General features: G+C 46.8%; 1 protein-coding gene across 1 annotated transcript; it reads right to left on the bottom strand.

The window, feature by feature from the left end:
- Positions 1-228: 228 nt before the first annotated feature.
- LOC119273658 (dnaJ homolog subfamily B member 1-like) lies at positions 229-2,089 on the bottom strand. The gene is made up of 3 exons (XM_037554752.1): positions 1,524-2,089; positions 1,126-1,445; positions 229-800 (listed from the first exon to the last, which is right to left on the bottom strand). Exons 1-3 carry the CDS (start codon positions 1,686-1,688, stop codon positions 359-361), a joined length of 927 nt encoding a protein of 308 aa, XP_037410649.1. The 5' UTR covers positions 1,689-2,089; the 3' UTR covers positions 229-358.
- Positions 2,090-16,167: the final 14,078 nt, after the last annotated feature.

The raw sequence follows: 16,167 nt of genomic DNA, 5'->3' as shown, positions 1-16,167 counted from the left end.
GATGCCCAAGACTATACCTGGAATATGGATCCATCATGTTTTCTTGTTCATGTAAATGCGGGTCAGGGCGGATGCAATAGAGTGTAGGGCGGGGCCCATGGTGGGACCGGGGTGGGCCCCACCCTAAGATTTTGACCAAGCACATACAGCTATGAAGAAAATAAATAAGTAGAAAAACACAACCAAACTCACTATTGGCCCACCCTAATAAATTGGGCTAGATCCACCACGGTTGCGGGTGATGTAGCTCTATTTACAAACATAATGTAATCTGCCATTAAAGCTTTTCATAAGAAAAAAACATACATGTATATATGTCTCAAACGTCTAGGCTTCAAGCAGCGTCAGCCTCCAGGATTCACTTGATCTGTAGGCGCGCATCGCGCTTGAGCCGGTCCGGAAATATGACATCAAACCTAATTCTGAGGCTTCCCCGACGGCCGGGCTCGCGGGCGATGGGCATGCCCTCCATTGGCACCACGAGCTCATAGCCAGGGCGAACCATGGGGGCTTCCTCCTCCTGGCCGCCGCCCACGTCCACCGCCAGTTCTCGACCGTCGAGGGTGGGGAGCACAATCACCGTGCCTAGGGCCTCCGCGAGGGTGAGACGGACATCCGTGACCAGGTCCTTCCCGTCACGGCGGTACATGTGGTGTGGCCTTTCGTCGATGGCAAACACCAGGTCAGCAGGGAGCTGGTTCCAATGCTGGTTGCCCTTGCCAGGGAACGTGATCTTGGTACCCTTCTTCCACCCCGGCTTCACCTCGATCGATAGAACCTCGGACTCCGTCTTCGTCCTCCTATGAGACACGTACCATAATATTTTGGTAACATTAAAAATATGACGTCAGATTTTTAAGCATGTCAAATCGACTGTTTTTATGACAATTTATGTTGTCAAGTGGCAATTTCTTCAAGCGAACGCTGCATTTTTTCACAGAAAATCCTTGTTTGCCCGAAATTGCCATGTGTCCTTGAAGAATTTGCCACCCTCCCACAAGGTAATTTGCACAAAAACGTTCGATTTGCATTGGTAAAAAATCTGATGTTTCATTTGAGCGAAATCCAAAAAATTAGACAAAACTAATTTGATCAGCATCCAAACAGAACATCTTGTGTATTTACCCGCTGGAGTCGACGACATTCCTGGAGATCTTCATATTTTTGGTGACGCCCGTGTAGAGCTCCTCCAGCGTGCACGCCAGTTTGGTCTTCACCGGCGGGGGTGGCGCCCCGACGCCCTGATCTCCGGCGCCGTGAGGCCGGCCCACGCCGCCGCCGTCCCACGCCGTCCGCTGTCTGCCGCGCACGTTATTGCAGTACGTGAAGGGCGTGCTTCCGAAGAACTCGGCGAAGATGTCGTCGGCGGGCTGCTGTGGCGGGCCCTTGAGCCCCTCCTCCCCATGCTGGTCGTACACTGCCCTCTTACTGGCGTCGCTGAGAACCTGATCACGCAAAGCAAAATGATCAAGCATTATACGCAGATTCCATTCATCGTTGAGAATGCATGGATAAAAGCGTACGTTGTAGGCTTGGGTGATGTCCTTGAACTTGGCCTCGGAGTCCTTGTCGCCGGTGGGATTCTTGTCCGGGTGCCACCGCATGGCCAACCGGTAGGCCCTGCGGAGGTCGTCGTCGGTCGCGCTCCGGTCGACATTCAGGATCTCGTAGTAGTCCACCGATCCCATCGTGAACCGTAATGAAGATGCATGACAAGAACGAGTAACTCTCCGGGTCCCCGATAGATAACAAAGATAACTCTTGTGTATGTATGTATTTGTTTATTAGGGATTTTGGGTGTATGGCGATTGACAGTTGCTCGGTTGCATGGATTACCAGATGAAATGGGAGATGAACGAGACCAGTGCTATCATGAAAGATCGCCAAAGGAAGACGAGGCTCCGGAGCTTCAAGGTACACAACATTTGATCGATCTGACCAAAGAACTCAACCAAACATTCCAACAAAAAATGCTCGCACGAGAGATCAATCAAGGAAGAGGAGGCTCACATTTGATTGCTCTGATGAACACAACCAAACAAGATTGAATTGAAGAAGGTGGTGTTGTTTAATTGCTTACAATTAGAGATCTTTTGGAGGCCAGGGGAGAATGCGAATCGAGAGCATTTCCGTCCATATGTTTCTCCCTGCTCTATTTGGAGGGTGTCAAAGAATAGGAGAAGAAAAGCTTGTACTAGAAAACATCACGCGTGCTAGTCATAACCCTAGATCGGGGGGATCACGAAAAGAAAGGGGTTCAGGAATATAGATGAAAGCTTGGGCAAGAGGGAGATGGCAGTGACGTATGAAAAAAAAAGAATGTTCATGTCAATGTGTTGATGAGTTCAACGATCGGCCCAGTTTTTTTTAATATTACCCAAAAAGGGTTTCCCCGGCTTTGTATTCCAAAGCAAACCATCATTATACACATCCCAATGTTAGGGCGAGCAACACATCAAGCCCAAAAGAAAAAGAAGAAGAAACAAATGCCAACAGCGGCAGCTCGACAAAGCGCGGAAGACCCGCGACCGCTGCGCCCTCCGGAAACAAATCACCACAACCCGAAGCTCCGATCTACTGCGAACTAAGCAGCACCTCCAAGAAGGGATGTGACACCGACGATGCTGCTGCCCGGACAAGTCCTAGGGTTTGCCCCAATATGCGGAGAGAGGTGGGGGATGGCTACTACGGACACCCTCCAAGAAGGAATAGTGGCACCCGCCGGTGTCACCGCATCAGAGCCGGACGAACCGGCAAGGATTTCTCTCACACTCCAAACCCCACCGCCCAACCGGAGCCGACCAGCCAAACCTCCACCCAACACCATGCGCCATCACGGTTGCGCCGCCACCCACCCCGTCTCACTGCGAGCACCAACACGAGGCCAAGAGACTGGAGAGAAGAGCCAAGCGACGGGAGCAGTAGCACCAAGGCCGAGCGGGAGGGAACCACCTCCACCGCCGTCGTGCAAGAGGCCCGTGCCTCCGGCACTGTCTTGGTAGCCGTCCAGACACGGCAACGGGGTATACCAAGCCACCCCTGGCCCGACCAGGCCCGAAACGAGCCCGCTAAGCCCTGCCCGCCATGCTGCAGCAGGCTGGCGTCGGCGCCGCCAGCGCCCAGCCGTTCTCCCCCACCTCCCGGGAGTCACGCTGCAGACCTACCCTGCCGTCGGCCCGCCCAGGCCCAGATGGGGACCGAAGGGCCCAGATCTGGGCCGAGCATCGCTGCCAGGCCGCGCCTCTGCGCCACCCCGCCACCAACGACGGCGCCTCCGCCCAGCCACCCGCCCACGCCACGTCGGGGAACGCTGCCGCTAGCCAGACCGCCACCGCCTAGGAGCACCCCCGGTGCAGCTCTGCCCAGTGCCGGAGAGACACCGGGAGGGGAAGGTCGGGCCGCCGCCACCAGCGTCCGCGAGGCCAGGCCGGCCACGGGCGCCGGCGACGGCGGCAGGGAGGAAGTGTTGGAAATATGCCCTAGAGGCAATAATAAATTAGTTATTAGTATATTTCCTTGTTCATGATAATCGTTTATTATCCATGCTAGAATTGTATTGATAGGAAACTCAGATACATGTGTGGATACATAGACAACACCATGTCCCTAGTAAGCCTCTAGTTGACTAGCTCGTTGATCAATAGATGGTTACGGTTTCCTGACCATGGACATTGGATGTCGTTGATAACGGGATCACATCATTAGGAGAATGATGTGATGGACAAGACCCAATCCTAAGCCTAGCACAAGATCGTGTAGTTCGTATGCTAAAGCTTTTCTAATGTCAAGTATCATTTCCTTAGACCATGAGATTGTGCAACTCTCGGATACCGTAGGAATGCTTTGGGTGTGCCAAACGTCACAACGTAACTGGGTGGCTATAAAGGTGCACTACGGGTATCTCCGAAAGTGTCTGTTGGGTTGGCACGAATCGAGACTGGGATTTGTCACTCCGTGTGACGGAGAGGTATCTCTGGGCCCACTCGGTAGGACATCATCATAATATGCACAATGTAACCAAGGAGTTGATCATGGGATGATGTGTTACGGAACGAGTAAAGAGACTTGCCGGTAACGAGATTGAACAAGGTATCGGGATACCGACGATCGAATCTCGGGCAAGTATCATACCAGTAGGCAAAGGGAATTGAATACGGGATTGGTTGAATCCTCGACATCGTGGTTCATCCGATGAGATCATCGTGGAACATGTGGGAGCCAACATGGGTATCCAGATCCCGGTGTTGGTTATTGGCCGGAGAGTTGTCTCGGTCATGTCTGCATGGTTCCCGAACCCGTAGGGTCTACACACTTAAGGTTCGGTGACGCTAGGGTTGTAGAGATATTAGTATGCGGTAACCCGAAAGTTTTTTGGAGTCCCGGATGAGATCTCGGACGTCACGAGGAGTTCCGGAATGGTCCGGAGGTAAAGATTTATATATAGGAAGTCCAGTTTCGGCCACCGGGAGAGTTTCGGGAGTCATCGGTATTGTACCGGGACCACCGAAAGGGTCCCGGGGGTCCACCGGCTGGGGCCACCTATCCCGGAGGGCCCCATGGGCTGAAGGGGCGTGGGAACCAGCCCCTGGTGGGCTGGTGCGCCCCCCTTGGGCGTCCCATGCGCCTAGGGTTGGAAACCCTAAGGGGTGGGGGCGCCTCCACTTGGCTTGGAGGCCAAGCCACCCCTAGGGCTACCGCCCCCTCCCTAGATGGGATCTACAAGGGGCCGGTGCCCCCCCTAGGTCCCTATATATAGTGGAGGGGAGGGAGGGCAGCCGCACCTGAGTCCCTGGCGCCTCCCTCCCTCCCGTGACACCTCTTCCTTCCCGCTTGCGCTTGGCGAGGCCCTGCCGGGATCCCGCTACTTCCACCACCACGCCGTCGTGCTGCTAGATCTCCATCAACATCTCCTTCCCTTGCTGGATCAAGAAGGAGGAGATGTCTCTCCCAACTGTACGTGTGTTGAACGCGGAGGTGCCGTCCGTTCGGCGCTAGGATCATCGGTGATTTGGATCACGACAATTACGACTCCATCAAGCCCGTTCTCTTGAACGCTTCCGCTCGCGATCTACAAGGGTATGTAGATGCACTCCCCTCTCCCTCGTTGCTAGATGGCTCCATAGATTGATCTTGGTGATGCGTAGAAAATTTTAAAATTCTGCTACGTTCCCCAACAGTGGCATCATGAGCTAGGTCTATGCGTAGTTTCTATGCACGAGTAGAACACAAGTTGTTGTGGGCGTCGATTTTGTCAATTTACTTGCCGTTACTAGTCTTATCTTGATTCGGCGGCATCGTGGGATGAAGCGGCCCGGACCGACCTTACACGTACTCTTACGTGAGACAGGTTCCACCGACTGACATGCACTAGTTGCATAAGGTGGCTAGTGGGTGTCTGTCTCCCCCACTTTAGTCGGATCAGATTCGATGAAAAGGGTCCTTATGAAGGGTAAATAGAAATTGGCATATCACGTTGTGGTTTTGGCGTAGGTAAGAAACGTTCTTGCTAAGAAACCTATAGCAGCCACTTAAAAATTTGCAACAACAATTAGAGGACGTCTAACTTATTTTTGCAGCATATGCCGTGTGATGTGATATGACCAAAAAGGATGTGATGAATGATATATGTGATGTATGAGGTTGATCATGTTCTTGTAATAGGAATCACGACTTGAATGTCGATGAGTATGACAACCGGCAGGAGCCATAGGAGTTGTCTTAATTTATTTATGACCTGCGTGTCAACATAAACGTCATGTAATTACTTTACTTTATTGCTAAACCGTTAGACATAGTAGTAGAAGTAATAGATGACGAGACAACTTCATGAAGATACGATGATGGAGATCATGATGATGGAGATCATGGTGTCATGCCAGTGATGATGATGATCATGGCGCCCCGAAGATGGTGATCAAAAGGAGCAAAATGATATTGGCCATATCATGTCACTATTTGATTGCATGTGATGTTTATCATGTTTTACATCTTATTTGCTTAGAACGACGGTAGCTTAAATAAGATGATCCCTCACAATAATTTCAAGAAAGTGTTCCCCCTAACTGTGCACCGTTGCGAAGGTTCGTTGTTTCGAAGCACCATGTGATGATCGGGTGTGATAGATTCTAACGTTCGAATACAACGGGTGTAAGCCAGATTTACACACGCAATACACTTAGGTTAACTTGACGAGCCTAGCATGTACAAACATGGCCTCGGAACACGGAAGACCGAAAGGTCGAACATGAGTCGTATAGAAGATAAGATCAACATGAAGATGTTCACCGATGATGACTAGTCCGTCTCACGTGATGATCGGACACGGCCTAGTTGACTCGGATCATGTATCACTTAGATGACTAGAGGGATGTCTATCTGAGTGGGAGTTCATTAAATAATCAGATGAACTTTATTATCATGAACATAGTCAAAAGGACTTTGCAAATTATGTCGTAGCTTACGCTTTAGTTCTACGGTTTTAGATATGTTCCTAGAGAAAATTTAGTTGAAAGTTGATAGTAGCAATTATGCGGACTGGGTCCATAAACTGAGGATTGTCCTCATTGCTGCACAGAAGGATTATGTCCTTAATGCACCACTTAGTGAGCTGAACCTCGAGCGTCGGTTGTGGATGTTGCGAACATCTGACATACACGTTTTGATGACTACATGATAGTTCAATGCGTAATGCTAAATGGTTTAGAATTGAGGCACCAAAGACGATTTTTGAAACATCGCAGAACATATGAGATGTTCCAAGGACTGAAATTGGGATTTCAGGCTAGTGCCCACGTCAAGAGGTATGAGACCTCTGACAAGTTTCCTAAGCCTGCAAACTAAGGATAAAAGCTCAATCGTTGAGCATGTGCTCAGATTGTATGAGTACTACAATCGCTTGAATTGAGTGGGAGTTGATCTTCTAGATGAGATAGTGATGGTTCTCCAAAGTCACTGCCACCAAGCTACTAGAACTTCGTGATGAACTATAACATATCAGGGATAGATATGATGATCCTTGAGCTATTCACGACACCGCGAAAGTAGAAATCAAATAGGAGCATCAATTGTTGATGGTTAGTAAAATCACTAGTTTCAAGAAGAGCAAGGGAAAGAAAGGGATACTTCATGAAACGACAAATCAGTTGCTGCTCCAGTGAAGAAACCCAAAGTTGAACCCAAGCCCGAGACTAAGTGCTTCTGTAATAACGGGAACGGTCATTGAAGCAGAACCACCCTAGATACTTGGTAGATGAGAAGGCTGGCAAAGTTGATAGAAGTATGTATTGGACATACATTATATTAAATGTGTACTTTACTAGTACTCCTAGTAGCAGCAGGGTATTAGATACCGGTTCGGTTGCTAAGTGTTAGTAACTCGAAATAAAAGGCTACAGAATAAATGGAGACTAGCCAAAGGTGAGACGACGATATGTGTTGGAAGTGTTCCCAAGGTTGATGTGATCAAGCATCGCACGCTCCGTCTACCATCGGGATTGGTGTTAAACCTAAATAATTGTTATTTGGTGTTTGCGTTGAGCATAGACATGATTGGATTATGTTTATCGCAATACGGTTATTCATTTAAGGAGAATAATGGTTACTCTATTTATTTGAATAATACCTTCAATGGTCTTGCACCTAAAATGAATGGTTTATTGATTCCCGATCGTAGTGATACACATGTTCATGCCAAAAGATATAAGATAGTAATGATAGTACCACATACTTGTGGCACTGCAATTGAGTCATAATGGTATAAAACGCATGAAGAAGCTCCATGTTGATGGATCTTTGGACTCACTTGATTTTGAATCACTTGAGACATGCGAACCATGCCTATTGGTATATATGCATGAAGAAACTCCATACAGATGGATCGTTTGGGCTCACTTGATTTTGAATCACTTGAGACATGCAAATCATACCACATGGGCAAGATGACTGAAAGGCCTCATTTTCAGTAAGATGGAACAAGAAAGCAACTTGTTGGAAGTAATACATCTTGATGTGTGCAGTGCAATGAGTGCCGAGGCATGTAGTGGATATCGTTATGTTCTTACTTCATAGATGATTTGAGTAGATGCTAAGTATATTTACTTGATGAAACACAAGTCTGAATTATTGAAAGGTTCAAGTAATTTCAGAGTGAAGTTGAAGATCATCGTGACAAGAGGATAAAATGTCTATGATATGATCATAGAGATGAATATCTGAGTTACGAGTTTGGCACACAGTTAAGACATTGTGGAAATTGTTTCACAACTAATACCTCCTGGAACACCATAGTGTGATGGTGTGTCCGAACATCATAACTGCACCCTATTGGATATGGTGCATACCATGATGTCTCTTATCGAATTACCACTATAGTTTATGGGTTAGGCATTAGAGACAACCACATTCACTTTAAATAGGGCACCACGCAATTCCGTTTGAGTCGACACCGTATGAACTATGGTTCAGAGAAACCTAAGCTGTCGTTTCTTAAAGGTTTGGGGCTGCGACGCTTATGTGAAAAAGTTTCAGGCTGATAAGCTCGAACCCAAAGCGGATAAATGCATCTTCATAGGACACCCAAAACAGTTGGGTATACCTCCTGTCTCAGATCCGAAAGCAATAGTGATTGTTTCTAGAATCGGGTCCTTTCTCGAGGAAAAGTTTCTCTCGAAAGAATTGAGTGGGAGGATGGTGGAGACTTGATGAGGTTATTAAACCGTCACTTCAACTAGTGTGTAGCAGGGCACAGGGAGTTGTTCCTGTGGCACCTACACCAATTGAAGTGGAAGCTTATGATAGTGATCATGAAACTTCGGATCAAGTCACTACCAAACCTCGTAGGACGACAAGGATGCGTACTACTTCAGAGTGGTACGTAATCTTGTCTTGGAAGTCATGTTGCTAGACAACAATGAACCTACGAGCTATGGAGAAGCGATGGTGGGCCCGCATTCCGAGAATTGGCTCGAGGCCATAAAATCCGGGAGAGGATCCATGTATGAAAACAAAGTGTAGACTTTGGAAGAAATACTTGATGGTCGTAAGGCTGTTGGGTACATATGGATTTTAAAAGGAAGACGGACAATGATGGTAAGTATCACCATTAAGAAAGCTCAACTTGTCGTTAAGATGTTTTCCGACAAGTTCAAGGAGTTGACTGCGATGAGACTTTCTCACTCGTAGCGATGCTAAGAGTCTGTTGGAATTGTATTAGCAATTACTGTATTATTTATGAAATCTTGCAGATAGGATGTCAAAACATCGTTTCCTCGACGATTTTCTTGAGGAAAGGTTGTATGTGATAAAACTAGAAGTTTTTGACAATCCTGAAAGATGCTAACAAGTATGCAAAGCTCCAGCAACCCTTCTAAGGACTGGAGTAAGCATCTCGGAGTTGGAATGTACGCTTTGATGAGATGATCAAAGATTTTGGGTTTATACAAAGTTTATGAGAAACTTGTATTTCCAAAGAAGTGAGTGGGAGCACTATAGAATTTCTGATGAGTATATGTTGTTGACTGTTGTTGATCAGAAATGATGTAGAGTCTCTAGAAAGCATATAGGGTTATTTGAAAAGTGTTTTTCAATGGAAAACCTGGATTAAGCTACTTGAACATTGAGCATCAAGATCTATAAGGATAGATTAGAATCGCTTAATAGTACTTTTAAACGAACACATACCATGACAAGATTTTGAAGGAGTTCAAAAATAGATCGGCAAAGGAGTTCTTGGCTGTGTTATAAGGTATGAGTAATGAGTAAGACTCAAGACCTGACCACGGCAGAATAGAGAGAAAGGACGAAGGTCGTCCCCTATGCTTTAGACGTAGGCTCTACAATATGCTATGTTGTGTACCGCACCTGAAGTGTGCCAAGACATGAGTCAGTCAAGGGGTACAAGTGTGATCTAGGAATGGATCACAGGACAACAGTCAAGGTTATCCTTAGTAACTAGTGGACTAAGGAATTTTCTCGATTATGGAGGTGGTAAAAGAGTTCGTCCTAAATGGTTATGCCGATGCAATCTTTGACACTAATCTGGATGATTCTAAGAAGTAAACCGGATTCGTATAGTAGAACAGTTATTTGTAATAGCTCCAAGTATAGCGTGGTAGCTGCATCTACAAGATGACATAGAGATTTGTAAAGCACACACGGATCTGAAAGGTTCAGACCCGTTGACTATAACCTCTCTCACAAGCATAACATGATCAAACCCAGAACTCATTGAGTGTTAATCACATGGTAATGTGAACTAGATTATTGACTCTAGTAAAACTCTTTGGGTGTTAGTCACATGGGGATGTGACCTTGAGTGTTAATCACATAGCGATGTGAACTGGATTATTGACTCTAGTGCAAGTGGGAGACTGTTGGAAATATGCCCTAGAGGCAATAATAAATTAGTTATTATTATATTTCTTTGTTCATGATAATCGTTTATTATCCATGCTAGAATTGTATTGATAGGAAACTCAGATACATGTGTGGATACATAGACAACACCATGTCCCTAGTAAGCCTCTAGTTGACTAGCTCGTTGATCAATAGATGGTTACGGTTTCCTGACCATGGACATTGGATGTCATTGATAATGGGATCACATCATTAGGAGAATGATGTGATGGACAAGACCCAATCCTAAGCCTAGCACAAGATCGTGTAGTTCGTATGCTAAAGCTTTTCTAATGTCAAGTATCATTTCCTTAGACCACGAGATTGTGCAACTCCCGGATACCGTAGGAATGCTTTGGGTGTGCCAAACGTCACAACGTAACTGGGTGGCTATAAAGGTGCACTACGGGTATCTCCGAAAGTGTCTGTTGGGTTGGCACGAATCGAGACTGGGATTTGTCACTCCGTGTGACGGAGAGGTACCTCTGGGCCCACTCGGTAGGACATCATCATAATGTGCACAATGTGACCAAGGAGTTGATCACGGGATGATGTGTTACGGAACGAGTAAAGAGACTTGCCGGTAATGAGATTGAACAAGGTATCGGGATATCGACGATCGAATCTCGGGCAAGTATCAAACCAGTAGACAAAGGGAATTGAATACAGGATTGATTGAATCCTCGACATCGTGGTTCATCCGATGAGATCATCATGGAACATGTGGGAGCCAACATGGGTATCCAGATCCTGCTGTTGGTTATTGGCCGGAGAGTTGTCTCGGTCATGTCTGCATGGTTCCCGAACCCGTAGGGTCTACACACTTAAGGTTCGGTGACGCTAGGGTTGTAGAGATATTAGTATGCGGTAACCCGAAACTTGTTCGGAGTCCCCGATGAGATCCCGTACGTCACGAGGAGTTCCGGAATGGTCTGGAGGTAAAGATTTATATATAGGAAGTCCACTTTCGGCCACCGGGAGAGTTTCGGGAGTCATCGGTATTGTACCGGGACGACCGGAAGGGTCCCGGGGGTCCACCAGGTGGGGCCACCTATCCCGGAGGGCCCCATGGGCTGAAGGGGCGTGGGAACCAGCCCCTGGTGGGCTGGTGCGCCCCCCTTGGGCGTCCCATTCGCCTAGGGTTGGAAACCCTAAGGGGTGGGGGCGCCTCCACTTGGCTTGGAGGCCAAGCCACCCCTAGGGCTACCGCCCCCTCCCTAGATGGGATCTACAAGGGGCCGGTGCCCCCCCTAGGCCCCTATATATAGTGGAGGGGAGGGAGGGCAGCCACACCTGAGTCCCTGGCGCCTCCCTCCCTCCCGTGACACCTCTTCCTCCCTGCTTGCGCTTGGCGAAGCCCTGCCTGGATCCCGCTACTTCCACCACCACGCCGTCGTGCTGCTGGATCTCCATCAACCTCTCCTTCCCTTGCTGGATCAAGAAGGAGGAAACGTCTCTCCCAACGTACGTGTGTTGAACGCGGAGGTGTCGTCCGTTCGGCACTAGGATCATCGGTGATTTGGATCACGACGAGTACGACTCCATCAACCCCGTTCTCTTGAACGCTTCCGCTCGCGATCTACAAGGGTATGTAGATGCACTCCCCTCTCCCTCGTTGCTAGATGACTCCATAGATTGATCTTGGTGATGCGTAGAAAATTTTAAAATTCTGCTACATTCCCCAACAGGAAGGGAAGAGGGGGGGCTGGAGGAGGAGGAGGTCGCCGCGCGGCCAGTCGCCCGCGGGGGCAACACGGTCGTGAGAGGAAAGGGGGTAGCGAGAGGTTGTTATTAATTCACACGCCCTCAAAATATGTCCTTATGGAATTATACATGTGTCTGTGTATGGAAATGCTTACTTGTTTGGCATGGAATTATGAGTAATGCTATATGTAAGGGCGGATTTTTACAGATACTACGGGGAGAAAGATTTAGAGGCTCATTGGTTAGGGGTGAACCCCGCCTTGAAATTGGGAGGAGGAGGGAGGGGGACTAGGTAAGGGAATATTCTCTCTCCCTGTAGCAGTCCCATAATCTCTACTCCTAATGGAGCAGTTGGTAGTCTCCGCCGGTCAATTTTCGTCCCACCTCCGCTGGTTTTTTTTCGTCCTAAAAAAATCTACGAAATTTCGTAGGTTAACCAGGGACAACTCTCTACTTCTAATGGAGCAGTTGGTAGTCTCGCTTCTAGGTTTTTTTTCGTCCCACCTCCCATGGTTTTTTTGGTACCTCATCCCACCTCACACTGAGCCGCCACGAACCGCAAAAACCGCGTACAGAAGCCCCCACCCGCCCTCACGCATTCTAGGGCCTAACTTTCGATCGCAGCCAAGACAATTCAGCGAAAAAACCTACGAAAATGAACCAGCGAAAAAAAACCTAATGAAGGAGTTGGTAGTCCGGTACGGTTTATTTTCAACACTTTCCTAATGACAAAAGATCACGGATCTAACTTTCCTACCTTAGCCAAATCAACGAATCTCTCTCATTAATGAAATTTGCTTTAGGAAACAAATAATATATTCTTTTCTACCTTAGCGAAATCAACGGATCTTTCCCATTAATGCAATTTGCTTTAGCAAACAAATAATAGATTCTTTCCTACCTTAGCCAAATCAACAAATCTCTCTCATTAATGCAATTTTCTTTAGGAAACAAATAGTAGATTTTTTCCTACCTTAGCCAAATCAACGGATCTCTCCCATTAATGCAATTTGCTTTAGCAAACAAATAATAGATTCTTTCCTACCTTAGCCAAATCAACGGATCTCTCTCATTAATGCAATTTGCTTTAGGAAACAAATAATAGATTTTCAGGAAACAAATAATCTCTAATCTCTAATCTCTAATCTCTATTCTCTAATTCTCTAATAACAATAATTATAATATAATAATACCTAAAAGAAACGCAGCGTTCCGTTTCCCATCTTACGTCGTCGAGCCTCCCTCCCGTGCGCTGTTGGTTTTCCCTGCGTATGTTCCACCCCAAACGTGATTCGTTCTTCTTAATTACGTGGTCCCACCCCCATGCGATCCGGTGAAATAACCAGCAAAACTGTCATACCCATGCAAGCAAGCAACAAAAAATCCACGCAAGCCGTGTCTCCTCCTCCCTGTTCAAACCCTAGCCGCCCCTTCCTAATTGACGCCGCTAGCGAGTAGCGCATAGCACAGGCACCAGTGCGGCCCTTCCGCGGTCCCCCTTGACCTCGCAATGAAACAGCTCGTCGGCATCGATGACGAGCCGGTGCGTCTGGTGTTGATTCCTGTGGAAGGGTCAAGTAGGACAGAGGGCAGTGGATCCGGGACATAGCCATGAAGTCTGCTTCGATGTGTGCCCAGTATTGTCTCAAGTGCATGGGTCGATCCTGGACGGCGGGTGATGGATCAAGGACGTACATAGCAGCTTTCACCTACGCAAACGGTTGACTACTCAACCTCCTCTCGGCGGTGGCAGCTGCTACGTCCCGAGCTAGCGTTGGTTTTCCCCGAAGAGGAGGGGGTGATGCAGCACAGTAGCATAAGTATTTCCCTCAGTTTTTGAGAACCAAGGTATCAATCCAGTAGGAGGTCACGCGCAAGTCCCTCGTACCTACACAAAACGGTAGCAACTCGCAACCAACGCTTAGGGGTTGTCAATCCCTTCACGGTCACTTACGAGAGTGAGATCTGATAGAGATAATATTTTTGGTATTTTTTGTATAAAGATGCAAAGTGAAAAGTAAAAGCAAAACAAGTAAAATAAAGTAATGGAGATTGATATGATGAGAATGGACCCGGGGGCCATAGGTTTCACTAGTGGCTTCTCTCAAGAGCATAGATATTCTACGGTGGGTGAACAAATTACTCTTGAGCAATTGATAGAATTGAGCATAGTTATGAGGTTATCTAGGTATGATCATGTATATAGGCATCACGTCCATGACAAGTAGACCGACTCCTGCCTGCATCTACTACTATTACTCCACTCATCGACCGCTATCCAGCATGCATCTAGAGTATTAAGTTAAAAACATAGTAACGCCTTAAGCAAGATGACATGATGTAGAGGAATAAATTCATGCAATATGATAAATACCCCATCTTGTTATCCTCGATGGCAACAATACAATACGTGCCTTGCAACTCTTTCTGTCACTGAGTAAGGACACCGCAAGATTGAACCCAAAGCTAAGCACTTCTCCCATTGCAAGAACTACCAATCTAGTTGGCCAAACCAAATGGATAATTCGAAGAGACTTGCAAAGATAACTCAATCATACATAAAAAAATTCAGAGAATATTCAAATATTATTCATAGATAAGTTGGATCATAAACCCACAATTCATCGGTCTCAACAAACACACCGCAAAAATAAGATTACATCGAATAGATCTCCACGAGAGAGGGGGAGAACATTGTATTGAGATCAAAAAAGAGAGAAGAAGCCATCTAGCTACTAGCTATGGACCCGAAGGTCTGAAGTAAACTACTCACACTTCATCGGAAGGGCTATGGTGTTGATGTAGAAGCCCTCCGTGATGGATGCCCTCTCCGGCGGAGCTCCGGAACAGGCCCCAAGATGGGATCTCGTGGATACAGGAAGTTGCGGCGGCGGAATTAGGTTTTTGGCTCCGTCTTTGGTCTAATGGGGGTACGTAGGTATATATAGGAGGAAGGAGCACGTCGGTGGAGCTCCGAGGGGCCCACGAGGCAGGGGGGCGCGCCCAGGAGGGGCGCCCTCCACCCTCGTGACCTCCCCGGAAACTTATTGGAGTAGGGTCCAAGTCTTCTGGATCACGTTCGGTGAGAAGATCACGTTCCCGAAGGTTTCATTCCGTTTGGACTCCGTTTGATATTCTGTTTCCTCGAAATACTGAAATAGGCAAAAAACAGCAATTCTGGGCTGGGCCTCCGGTTAATAGGTTAGTCCCAAAAATAATATAAAAGTGGAAAATAAAGCCCAATATAGTCCAAAATAGTAGATAAAGTAGCATGGAGCAATCAAAAATTATAGATACGTTGGAGACGTATCAGGCATCCCCAAGCTTAATTCCTGCTCGTCCTCGAGTAGGTAAATGATAAAAAGAGAATTTTTGATGCGGAGTGATACTTTGGCATAATTTCAATGTAAATCTTCTTAATCATGGTATGAATATTCAGATCCGAAAGGTTCAAGACAAAAGTTCATATTGACATAAAAATGATAATAATTCAAGCATACTAATCAAACAATTATGTCATCTCAAAATAACATGGCCAAAGGAAGTTCATCCCTACAAAATCATATAGTTAGGCTATGCTTCATTTTCGTCACACAAAGATGTTCCCAACTTCTATACCCCCGATGACAAGCCAAGTAATTGTTTCATACTCAAATAATCTCAAACTTTTTCAACCTCCACGCAATACATGAGCGCGAGCCATGGACATAGCACTATTGGTGGTATAGAATATGATGATGGGGATTGTGTGGAGAAGACAAAAAAGGAGAAAGTCTCACATCAACGAGGCTAATCAATGAGCTATGGAGATGCCCATCAATTGATGTTAATACAAGGAGTAGGGATTGCCATGCAACGGATGCACTAGAGCTAAGAATGCTCAACAAAAGAAAACTAGTGGGTGTGCATCCAACTTGCTTGCTCATGAAGACCTAGGGCATTTTGAGGAAGCCCATCGTTGGAATATACAAGCCAAGTTCTATAATGAAAAATTCCCACTAGTATGAACAAGACAACTTATGAGACTCACTACATGAAGAACAAGGTGCTACTTTGAAGCACAAGTGTGGA

This window comes from Triticum dicoccoides, chromosome 3A, assembly GCF_002162155.2.
Source record: "Triticum dicoccoides isolate Atlit2015 ecotype Zavitan chromosome 3A, WEW_v2.0, whole genome shotgun sequence".
NCBI classification, from domain to species: Eukaryota; Viridiplantae; Streptophyta; class Magnoliopsida; order Poales; family Poaceae; genus Triticum; species Triticum dicoccoides.
This window is presented reverse-complemented; position numbering and strand designations above follow the sequence as displayed.